General features: G+C 66.0%; 1 protein-coding gene across 1 annotated transcript; it reads left to right on the top strand.

Moving 5' to 3' along the window:
- Positions 1 to 779: 779 nt before the first annotated feature.
- Positions 780 to 9,090, top strand: LRRC52 (leucine rich repeat containing 52). Its single transcript, XM_016148565.2, has 2 exons — positions 780 to 1,401; positions 8,765 to 9,090. Exons 1-2 carry the CDS (start codon positions 780 to 782, stop codon positions 9,088 to 9,090), a joined length of 948 nt encoding a protein of 315 aa, XP_016004051.2.
- The last annotated feature ends 3,042 nt before the right edge of the window (positions 9,091 to 12,132 follow it).

Here is a 12,132-nt window from a genome sequence, read left to right as displayed (position 1 = left end):
CGTTTGGGTTTTGTTTTACGGGGAGCAGCTTGTAGTTGTTCAAATGTTTTTTAAAAATACCAGGCCATGTTTGTTTTCCCAAGGCAGCCAGAGGAACCCCCCGGCTCATTCCAGAGGCGCCTCCCGCCCCCCCAAAAAACATGGCAGCCAGCCAAACTCAATTCCCAAGAAGAAGACCCCTCTGAGGAAGGGCCTTAGACAAGCCACCGCACATCAGGAAAGGAGGGGGTTGGCCCATGAGTCAGGGGGTCCGATCCGAGCTGGTCTGCAGGGGGGAGCTAGCCCCCCCTCCCCAACACACACGCACGCACACACATGTGCGCCCTCAGGGACAGCCGGCCCACCGAGACACACAAACACCCGCGCCCCACGCCGCACAGACGGGTAGGCGGGGCCCCTCCCCGCAGCCCGGCCGTCTCCTGAGGCTGCTGACATCACAAAGGTGCCAACCGGCAAGGTCATCGTCATGTGCTCGCCCCTGGCTCTCCTTCACTTGCAAGCGCAGGGCGAGGGTGAGACCTTTCGGAGCTGCCAAGCGGGCCGGCGTCCAGCTGCGGTCCGGGAGCACGCGGCCGGCAGAGCCGCCCGGCGGGGCGCCCGCCTCACGTTTCAGCCCCCACTCGCTTCTCCCGTAACGGAAACTGCTTCGCCCGGAGCCGGGGAGCAGCGGCTCTTCCCAGCGCCCGCCCCGCGGCCGCCTCCGGGTCGGAGGGACAGTGCCGCTGGCCGGCCCTCCCGCAGGACGGCGGCAGGAGGGCCGTGCGCCGTGGTGTCCTGCCATGTCCCTGGCGTCGGGCCCCGGGCCGGGCTGGCTACTCTTCTCCTTCGGAATGGGGCTGGTTTCGGGCTCGAAGTGCCCAAGCCAGTGCCAGTGTCTAGTCCAGGAAGTGACCTGCACAGGGATGCGGCTGACCGAGTACCCCCCCGACATCCCCCTCAACACCCGCAGGCTCTACCTGAACGACAACGCCATCATGGTTCTGCCAGCGATGGAACTGGGGCTCCTCAGCGACCTCGTGTACCTGGACTGCCACGATAACCTGATCGGCGAGCTGATGGATTACACCTTCGTCGGCGTCTCCAAGCTCATCTACCTCGACCTCAGCTCCAACAACCTCACCTCGATCTCCCCGTACGGCTTCTCCGTGCTCGGCAACCTGGTGCACCTCAACATCTCCAACAACCCGCACCTGTCCTCTCTGAACAGGTACACCTTTGCCAATACCAGCTCCCTGCGGTACCTGGACCTGAGGAACACCGGCCTGCAGACCTTGGACCACGCTGCCTTCCAGGGCCTCCTCACGCTGCACACCCTGTACCTGAGCGGAAACCCATGGAGGTGCAACTGCTCCTTCCTGGACTTCACCATCTACCTCATCGTGACCCATCTGAACCACCCAGGTGAGCGCGGGACAGGCGTGCCGGGGGGAGGGGGGTCTGAGGGCGGGTCCCTCGGCTCTGGGAAAGGTAACGTCCAGAGGTGGGCCGGGCGCGGAGCGGGACTGGGAGCATCCTTGCCCAGCAGGACCTGGCCTTGGGCTGAGTGCAAGGGGGCTGAGCTCTAGGCCCGGACTCGGCACATGCCCCTCAGCTGCCCTTGGCAAAGTCACGGCTTCTCAGAGCCTCAGTGTCCTGATCCACAAAATGGGGACGATAACATCACCGCCGATCATACAAATGATATGCGTGGGTGTGACACGTTACTATCACTACGAAGGGCGAGCGACACTGTGCTTCAACGGTAAACTTTTTAAATCGGTTTCATTCAGTGGCCAAAGGTCCCCGGGATCTCGAAGGAAATTCAGTCCCTCGCGGGCAGGAGAAAAGCCAGCAGGGCGATGCGTGGAAGGGGAGGTCAGAGGGACAAGGCGGGACCCGGGAGCCGCGCGGACCGCGGGAGAGGAGGAGAGGGCGGGGGAGGGGAAGGCTGGACGGCCCCTCAGTCTTCGGGGTGCCGGCCTCGCAGGAGGGGCAGGAGGGCACGACCCAGGAGACCGGCCGCCAGCGCCACTGCGTCCGGCGGGAGCTCGGCCTCACAGGCGGGTCCTCGACTCTCCCCCCGGAGCTTTCCGAGCCCGTTGCTGCCGCCGTCCACTGTCCCCGGGGCGCCCCGACGCCTCGCCCCTCACCCTCAGACAGGCGTAAGAACAGAACCAGCCGCCGACAGCTGTCGTCGGGGCGAAGCGAGGGTGCGGATGAGCTGCCACCCACGTTAGGCCCCGCGCGCCACGAGCGCTGCTCACGCAAACGGGCGGGGGACGCGGAAGGGCAGAGGGGGCGCCGAGAGCGTGGCCGGCGCCCGCCGGCGGTCCCAGGAGGCTCGGCTCGTGCGGCGGCGGAGGGCCTGAGGCAGAGGCGCACGCGGGCACACGGCCAGGGCGCTGGGAGGCGGGCAGCAGGGCCCGGCGTCCGAGTCCCTGAGAAAACGGGGCAGGGGGACTCGGACAGGTGGGGGGGATCTGGGGACGGGGGCGGGGAGCTCAGTCCTGCCGTGCGGCAGACGTGGCCTGGGGAGAAAGAAGTCGCCTACTTCGTGTGATCTGGGGGGGTCTGAAGAGGACAACGTGACAGACGCCTCTGCCCCAATATCTTTGAGATTCACCCATCTGGGTCCCCTGAACCACCCCGATCTTGAAGAGGAACCCGAGAAACACGTGAGCTGCTGGCCAGAATGATACGAATGCGCCGAACCCTGCTCAGAGCTCCTGTCGATCAGCGGAGGCGGCCCTGCGGCGCTGCGGCCCCCCGACGCTGCGGCCCCTCGGAGGAAGTCGAGGTCCGGGAGGGAAATCCGGAGGCGGCAAAGCAAGGGCGCCGCGGGCAACGGCGCGTCCTTCCTCGGGCCCCTTCGGCTAAGTTCGCCCCACAGAGAGGCCGTGGGGGCGACTCGTCCTCCTGATCCCACGACCACACTGCACTGCATAGAAACGATAAAATTGTCCTCACGGGCAGGAGCTTGGGCGCCGTTGGGTCTTCATCTGAGAAGCCGTCCAGCGTGAGCGCCCTGAAGACGCTCCCGCTCCCAGAGTCCGCGGAACCGCTCTGCGGACCCGAACGTCCCAGCAGGAAGGGAGGTGCCGCGAGGTGCGGGCGGCCGCGCCCCGAGGGAGCGAGCCGGCGAGAACACAGACCTGCAGCTTCGGGCTCCTCCTGGGCCGAGGTCGGGGGGCAGGAGGCCCGCGTCCCGGCCGGAACTGGAACTTGCCCATCATCAGTGCTGCCCGAAAGGTGAGCGAGCTCTTCTCGGGACAGGCTGCGGTGAGCTCAGGGACTCACGCAGCTCTGGACCCTGGACGGAAGGGCCCGGCCGCCTGCACGCCCTGACCCCCGCCCCAAGGGCCTCTGCGCCCCGCGCCCCTCCCGGGCCGCCCTGCTCAACCGGGGCTTCTCAAACTCGGAGGAGCACCAGAACCCGAGGCCCGGCGTCCTAGACGGCCATCCCGGGTGCTGTCTCCGCAGATGCGCCTCAGGCCACGCTCTGCGAACCCCGCGACAACGGCTGTGTTCCGGACCCACAGCGGCTGCTCCTGCCGCGAATAACCTGATTTGCACTGAGACGTTAGTGGCTAAATCATGTTGTGAAATGTTTTCCTCAAGGGGCATTTGCAATGTGACAGGGAACAAATGGAAACCGGGAGAATTCAGAAACTGGCAGGCCGCGGGGTGCGAGGGGGTAGCGTCAGGTCAGAGGGTCCCTCTGCGCCACCTCCGAAATTGCAGTCCTTGGCAGGACGGCTGCCGAGGCCGGCGACATCTGCAGGGAGCATGTGGGTTTGGTCACGTGCTGCTCCAGGCCCAAGTCACTCTGAGAGCATTTGGAGCAGAGAACACGCTCGTCCCCGCCGGAGGCCGTTTTGTCCTGTATTCGGTGCTGCTGCGGCCATAGGGTCACGGCCCCAGTTCAGCCCCCCAAGGCCGAAGCCATCTGCGGCTGTGTGAAGCCCGAGATTCCCGGGAGGGACACAGGTCACCAGACTCCACTGACGGCAGGGGCACTGCGGCGAGGGCCAGCGAGTGAGGGGGCCGCCGGACACTGCCGGCTCCAAGGTCGGCCCCCGCTCTGCCGGCCCGCCTCCCCCCGCCCCGCCTCCCCCCGCCCCGCCTCCCCCCACCCCGCCAGCCCCCCGGCCCGCGCCTCCCCCCTCGCCAGCCCCCCGGCCCGCGCCTCCCCCCTCCCCAGCACCCTGGCCCCGGCTCCCCCTCTCCAAGAGCTAGCCCAGCACCTCACGCCCACCTGCCCTGGCGCCATCGGGCTCTGCAGCCTCACGGGACAGGCGGTGCCCTTCCCAGAGCGAGGCCTGCCTGTCCGTGTGGTCCCGGAGACCACCTGCTCCCTTGGCCCCCTGAGCCTCCCCAGAAGAGCAGGGGCCGGCGTGCGTTCAGTGTACTGCAGTCCAAGGTGGCGACGGGCGGGCTGGTGCCCCGTGGCCCTGTGTCTCCCCAGGACCCCTTGCCCCTTGCCGAGCCCGCGTCAGGGGGTATGTATAGCCCATCACCTTCATTCAGTCGACAAACGTGCCTGCAGCTCCCGCAAGCGTGGCACTCTGCCCTGGGTGCTGGGGCCGTGACGGGAACAGGAGTCCTCTCCCTGCGCACGGCTGCAACGTGGAGGTGGCCCAGCCGGGTCCCGGGCAAGCCCGCTGGTGCAGGGGCTCAGAGCTGCCTGCGCCCCTGCGAGCCAAGCCCCGGGCACCTGCAGCAGACCCCAGAGCTGTAGTCCCTTTGACCGCCTGGGAACAGGGGCGGTTCCCCGTCAAACTGCCGCGTGCAAGCTGGTGTCTGAAAGGGGGGCTTCTGCCCAGGCCCCCACACTAACAGGCGGCTCCAGGGCACAGAAACTCTCGCCCCCACCCCGACCCCTCCAGCATCTGATTCCAGCCCAATGTGGAAATGGATAAGGGGGCAGTTTACGTTTCCTTAGGAACTATCTGCAGGAAGAGTTTAAACATTAACGACACCTGTAACCGTACCTGGACGCTTTAACTGGGGCGGATGCCCTAGGCCTGGGGAGCCGGCTGAGTGATGGACCACGTGGCGCCGAGTCGCCCACCTGCGACAGGAAGGGAGCCTGACGTGGGCCGTGCACAGACCGCACGGCGGCCCGTTGTGTCTCTGTCAGAGGCGAAGCGATCGGGCGAGCCAGAGGGAACGACTTTTAAACAATCCGTTCCTTCTGCAGCATGGGCATCCTTAAAACTGCCCAGCGGGGTGGTCAAGAGCAGACACTAATTCTGTATATAGCACCTCATACGGCGCCCAGCACGTACCAGGCACCCCGGAACCAGTAGATGGGCCCACGCTCTCTGGTCATCGTACCAGACTAGGAAAAGGACGAACAATTAACAAGCTTACGAAAACGAAATGGAATGACAGAAGGCAGCAAAGCAAAGCGAAGGGAGGAGGAGAAAACGCGGGTGCTCCACACCCTGGTCTAACGTGGGACGTCGCAGGCTGCTGGAAGCACAAGGTTTGCCAGAGCGAAGGAAAAACAAAACCCCGAACAGCGCCGCTGCAGGCCGCTGACAGAAGCACACCTTAAGCATCCGGCCACGGAAAGGTCAGAGGTGAAAGGATGGGGACAAGGCACGGCGCAGACAGTCACCCAGAGACGGCCCCGCCACTGCCGTCCGGCAAAGTGGACGGGGGTCAGCAGCACGGCCTGAGGCAGGGAGCGAGGGGGACCGTCCTGGAGGAGATGGCATTGCGCCTCCCTACGCGTCCGGTAACGTAGCCTCGGGGGACGTGCAGCACAGCCCGGCAGGGCTGCAGGGAGGAGCGGACAGACGGATAGACGCGCTCTTAGGTCTTACCTGGCGACCAGCGCACCCCCCCCTCCGCCCCCGGCGACTCACAGGCGGCTGCGAGGCCCACGGCGACAAAGAGGCAGCCGTTTCGGAAAAGTCGACAGTCGATAAAAGTCAGAGAGGACAAAAAGTCGACAAAGATACGGAACTTCTCCGTGAAACTGCGCCGTGACGGCCACGGACCCGCGCACGCAACACGGACGGAACGCAGCGCACGCGCCCAGCCAGCACGGACGTCCCGCTCGGCCGTGCGGGAGAGTCTCAATAAACGTCCAAGGACGGAAGTCACGGAAGGTACGTCTCTGGCTGCAGCAGAATTAAACTAGAATTCAACAACGACAATACTGTTGGAAAACCCCCAAACAGATAAAAATCAAGCAATCCCTGTAGCGACCGGTAGCTCTTCTTAGCAGGGACGACGACCCGACAGCGAGCACGCCTTCGAGAGCCGGAAGCCCGGCCCGTCGGGGAGGCAAGGCGCAGCCGTTTCCCGGAGGGCGAGCATCGCGGGAGGCCGAGCACCCTGCGGTGCCGGCGACGTGAGGGATGCTACAGACGAGGTCCCGGCTGGGGACGCTCACATGTCCCCGAGCTGTGGGGACGGGGAGGTGGGACGGGCTCCTGGGGTCGATGCACGTCCACGCGACCTTCAAGGCCAGGAGGGACTTGATCGCGCAGGCACAGACGGGGAAGGAGCAGCGTGACACAGCCGGCTCGACGAGTGTGCGACGTGACCAGGGGACAGTAGGTCGTCTAACGACTGGGGGAGGCAGAAGGGCAGGTGCTGGGCGCTCTGGAGGCCGGGCCGGGTGGCCTGCGGGCGGTTCTGAGGCCCGAGGCGGCGTCGAGGGAGGACCGTGAGCCAGAGCACGGCCGGGAGAGGCGTCCGGCGGAAGGGAAGGCGGGAAGCCGGCAGGAGCCCGCGAAGTGGCCCGAGCAGGGAGAGGAGGGAGGAGGAGCGGGAGAGACAGGAGGCCTGCTGGGAGGAGAGCCGCCCGCCCGTCGGCAGTGACAGTGACGGGGGGAGGGGAGAACACCCCACAGAGCCGCCCACGCCCCGTACTTCAGAGCCGCCAAGCAGCGCCCCGAAACCGCTGCCTAATTGCTCCTCTCAGGGTAACGCCGCGAAGCCGGGAAGCGGGTTTGATGTTGCGTCTCATCCGCCGCCTCAGCCTCGACTTGACAGCCGAAGCTTTTTAAAAATAGACTGAGACGCCCCCCACCCGCCGCCGCCCCCAGACCCGCAGAACCCCACGTGTGCCTTCCCCGGGCGCCGCCCCCTCTGGCGGCTCCTGTTGTGTCCCGTGTCCCGTGTCATGTCCCGAGCCCCCTCTGGCTAGAGTCGGGGGCGGCCAGGGTCCGCCCTGCCCCTCACTTGGCGCCTCTCCCAGAGGCCCTGGGCCAGGCCCGCTGAGGTGAGGTGGCACTGGGCTCCTGCCCTGTGACAGTGACCCGCGTGGAGGCCCCAGGACACTCATGGGGCGGGGCCACCCCGAGGGCTGCCGTCCGCCCTTGGCACCGAGGGCCGGCTCCTCCGTCACCCCACTGACGTGACAGCCCTGCACCAGCCTCCCCTCCCGTCTACAGCCCCCCAAGAGCTGTCCCCAGGGCGTCTGTTACCGCAGGCACGCTGGCCGAGAAGCCAGGGGCAGGAGCGGTGTCCCGCTTGGACAGGGCTCAGCACGGGGCCTGGTCGGCCCCCTTTGGCCACCCGAGCCACCGCGGCCTCGCCCGTCCGCTCACGCTGGCACCCTCTCCGCCCCTGGCCCTGGCCCCGGTCCACACCTGACCCCCCCGCTCCCTCGGTCGCCATGGAGACCAGCGCCTTGCGTCTGAGTGCCACCGCGAAGTCCCGGGGAAGGCTCTCCCCGCACCCGCTCGGCGCGTGGCCCGCTGCCATGCACGCCCCCTCTCCGGGGCATGTCCCCACGAGATAGCGTTTGTCCGTCACGCGGCATGTCGTCAGAACCCGGGAGTTAGCAGCTGCTGTCCGGGCCTCGGTCATAGCTACCTCGAGCCCGGTGTCGCCCCCGAGTGTAAGCTCTTGGATGCCTGCTGGGTGCCCTCACCCGGGCTCCAGTTCACCCTCTGACAGGAGACGCCATTCTCTACGCTTGGAAGATGAGGAAATGGGTCCGGAGGCAGAATCGGGGATCCCGCCAGTGTTTACGAGATTAGCATGTGACAGTGTGGATTTGAACCCTGGGCCGTCTGGCCTCAGAGCCCACTTTCTTCTGTCACAGCCTGAAGTCCAGGGGCTCGATGTGGGGAGGTGCTCAGCGAAGTAGGCAGGCAGCTGAGTCAGCTGCTCAACAGGACTGTGTAGGCCACGTGACCAGCCAGAGACACCCACATCCCCACTAGGATGGGGGCTGCTTCCCTGAGTGCCCCCCCCCCGAGGGCCCCGCTCCTCCTGGTTTGGGGCGTCGGCATTGTCAAGGACGCTCGTCCCTCCCCAGACTTGAGCTGAGTGGCATGTGCTGCCCCGGGGTGGCCTTACAGGTCCCTGGGGGGCTGAGGCACAGGGGAAGGGGACGAGGTGGAGGGGGCGGGGGGGGGTCCGGAGGAGGGAGGCCGAGGCAGACGGGAACATCGGTGGAGGGCCGTGCCGTCGGCGCTGCGTGGCAATCTCGCGTAAGCTCCCAAACTCCCACTTCTGCTGTAGCCTCCCGTCCCTTGAGGTCACTAAGAATCAAAGGCCATTTTCAGGAGGGGACCTGAACGCAGCTCTAAGCCTGGGGCGGGCAGCAGTGTGGGGGGCGAAGCTTCTCCAGCCTCGGCGTGCCCGCAGAGCACCCGGGGTCGTGTGAAGACGCAGACCCTGACCCAGGAGGTGCGGGGTGGGGCCTGGGACTCTGCGTTTCCGACGAGGCCCAGGTGAGGGCCGTTCGCGAGGTGAGACAGCCTCGCCCGGCCCCGGGCCCCGCCGCTCAGCGCCGTGCCCTGTGTTCTCCCCGCAGACGCTCCGAACGCCACGTGCGTGGCGCCCATGGAGCTGGCCGGCTGGCCCATCGCGCAGGTGGGCAACCCGCTGCGCTACATGTGCATCACGCACCTGGACCAGCAGGACTACCTGTTCCTGCTGCTCATCGGCTTCTGCATCTTCTCGGCGGGCACCGTGGCCGCCTGGCTCACGGGCATGTGCGCTGTGATCTACCAGCACACGCACCGCAAGTCGAGCGAGACGGAGGACGAGGACGAGCATGGGCAGCGGGTGCGGGTGGCCAGGCAGATCTTCAAGAGCAGGGCCGACTCGGGCCACGACGGCTTCCCGCAGCTCATTTAGCTGCCGGAGGCCGGCTGCAGGCCCTGCCGGGCCGCCGCCTCCCCTCACACCCAAGCTCACACCTGCCCTCACACCTGCCCTCCCCACACTCACAGAGCTGTCGGGCCTGCTGAAGCTTATCAGAGAAATAAATAAAAGGTCTGGTGCCCAGTTCTCAGCCTGGTCCTTTCCCGCTCGTCCAGCCCCAGGGCACCTGGGTGGGCTCAGCAGGGGGGCATGGGATGGAGCCCCGAAAAGCCAACACGGCGGCTGAGTGTCAGGACGCGCACCCCACAGCGGCGCGTCGGGCGGGCGGAGCGCCCGCCCCGCACACTCTGCCCCCCGCCTGGTGCCATGCGGGGGGAGACGGGAGACCCACGCCTCACGCTCGACACCCCCAGACCAGCGACCGCGGCCTCCTGGGTCCAGAGCTGGTCCCGGCCAGCAGGCCAGGGTCAGTGGCCACAGATGCCGGGGGAGCAGCCGCAGCCGACCGCCCCTGCCCACCACCCCGACGTCCCCGCCTCGCTCAGGCGACCCCCGCGCCCCGCGGTGCAGCAGGAAAGCACCGACCTCCGGCCCTTCTGCTGCGCGTGGCCGTCAGAGGTCACCTCAGGGCTCGAGTCCCAGTTTCCCCGAGCACGAAATGGGGGGACGAGACTGGATGACCGCGAAGGCCGCCGTCGCTCTGACCTGGTGAAAACGGCCGGGGATAACATCCGGAACGTCGAGGAATTCCCGCACGTCGACGAGCAGAACACCGGGTCCCAGCAGAGAAAAGGGGCCGCGGCTACGGGCGGGCGCTTTCCGGCCCGAGAAACCCCTGCGAGCAGCGAGCTCACAGGGCGGCCCTCGGCCTCACGGCGGTCGGACACGCGAACTAAGCAAGAGGTGTCACCGCGCGCTTGCTATATGGGCGGAAAAAAGGAAGGAAGAGAGAAACACATTGCCAGAGATGCGCGAGGTGATGCTGACGGCCACCTAGAAAGGCAAAGGGCGCGGAGCGGCCAACACTATTGGGAGAAGGGCCGAGTAGGCGGACTTCGACGGCCTCATCGCGAATCCGACCATAAAGCTGCAGTGGCCCAGACAGTTCGCGGCCGCCTGGGCTGGGCTGGGAGCAGGAGCTGACCGCAAACGGGCACGGAAGACCTTTCGGCGCGACGGAAGCGTCCAGAACTGGGCGGTGGTGGTGGATGCACAGCCCCGCACGCTCCCTGAGTCTCACCGACCTGCACACTTAGCGCAGATCAAGCTTACAGTGTGTAACTTATTCCTCAACAAACCTGCTTTTTAGAGGGTCTCAGGCGGTTCCTCTGCAGAGCCTCTCAGACGGGCTGAGGGAGAAGCCTGGGTGCGTGTCCCCCAGCCTTCCAGACGACCCCAGGCCCCGTCTCGGCGCTGGCGGGGTCACCCCAGCAGCGGCCCCCATTCCCGCACAGCAGCGACTCTTCACGGCCCTAGTCAGGTCGCTGGCGGGGATCTCATCTTGCAGACACACAGTAAGACTTATAAATACTTTAGGGCCTCAGGGAGCCCCGTCTGTCCCCTGTGAGGGCCCCAGTGACCCAGGGCAAGGGAAATTCTAGAAGGAAGCGCGAGGGGCGGCGCTGTCCGCCCATCGGACGTCCAAGGCCACCGCGCCCCGCTGGTGACGTGCGCGAGGGCGCACTGACCCCGACGGCAATGCCAGCCGGCCACCCAGTCGCACGGTAACCAGACGCAGGACCGAAGTACCCACGCGACAAGCGGAGCCAGGGACAGAAAGACAGGTAAACTCCAGGCGACAAGATAGAAAAGCCCAGAGCCATTTCTGAAGCACGTGCTTCTAATTCAAAGGTGACGGGTCCCGCTGGGGGGGCGCACAGGGCAATGACAACCACTCCCCACGCTCACTGCGGCCAGCCAGGGCCGCTCTCTGAGGCCCGTCAGCTGCCTCCTTCCGGCGCTGCTCTGGGTCCCATCTGGGGAGCGGTTTACCCCGCCCGCGCCCTCCCAGGCCCCTGCCCCCAGCCCGCCCCAAACCTGCAGCTGGAGTCAGGGCCTCCGCAGTCTCCCCAGGTGTCCGAACGGATGGCAGCTCTGGGTCCCGGGTGTCCTCCAGCACCCTGGGGGCTGGCGTCGTCCTCAGTGTCCTAGACATGGTGATGGAAAGTTCTCTCCCAGGTCGAGAGAACGAACCACAGATAACACAAAGCACGGAGAAAGGGACCTTGACCCTGAGGGGCCGGCCGCTCAGAGAGCAGTGGCTTGGGCAATGCTGCCCTCCGCTGGTCAAAGGCGAAAGTGCCGCCGGTCTGTCGGTCGAGCTCTGCGTGAGTTCACGGAGCAAGTGGAGTGGGCCTGGAATTTACGACCGTTATTACTGGTGCTTCAGCAGTGTGGGAAAGCAGTCTGAACCCCAAAAGAGGGAATCATGCGGGAGGACGTTCGGGCGAAGTTCCCGGATGAGGCAGAAAGCCGGGGAAGAGGGAGACGACGGCGCCCCGGGCGAGAGCCTCGCGTGCGCCACACCCGGCTGAGCGAGGTGCAGCGCCACGCGGGATCCGCGTTAATTCACACCAAAACCCTGCGGGCGGCCGCGCGGCGCCCGCTGTCCCGGCGGGAAGGGCCCCAGGGGCCGCAGACCCGCACGAGCCGACGGCTCGGACGCGGCAGGGCTGGCCTCCCAAAGTCCTTCCTCGTGCTTCCGTCCAAAGCCACCTGTCGTCACCGCGCCAGCTGTATGAGGCAGACGCTCAGTCCCTCGGAGTCGATGGCCATTTCCTGCCGCGCGTAAAGTAAAAGGGAGTCGATGCTTTCGGTTTCGAGTCTGAGCGGAAGAAACCCGGTGTGCCATGCAGGGACTCTTTTTTTTTTTTTCCCTTTCCTGCTCCATTTCTCTCTCCCCTCTAAAATCCTCTCCCTGAAGACAGACACGGCGGCAGTTTGAAGCTCTGCTGTCCCGCTCAGCGACAGCACCTGCCGAGCTGATCCGTACTGCGCATGTCAAACGCCAGAGTCCTACGACTTCGTACAAAAGTTAAGATACAAACTATCTCATCGGTGACTTTTATATCGATT

This window comes from Rousettus aegyptiacus, unplaced genomic scaffold (genome assembly GCF_014176215.1).
Source record: "Rousettus aegyptiacus isolate mRouAeg1 unplaced genomic scaffold, mRouAeg1.p scaffold_m13_p_17, whole genome shotgun sequence".
NCBI lineage: Eukaryota > Metazoa > Chordata > Mammalia > Chiroptera > Pteropodidae > Rousettus > Rousettus aegyptiacus.
This window is presented reverse-complemented; position numbering and strand designations above follow the sequence as displayed.

Bases quoted from the DNA above. Each gene is read 5' to 3' on its own strand.
- LRRC52 (XM_016148565.2), top strand. From the start codon at position 780: ATGTCCCTGGCGTCGGGCCCCGGGCCGGGCTGGCTACTCTTCTCCTTC. The intron at 1,402-8,764 runs GTGAGCGCGGGA...TTCTCCCCGCAG, and splicing joins GACCCATCTGAACCACCCAG to ACGCTCCGAACGCCACGTGC.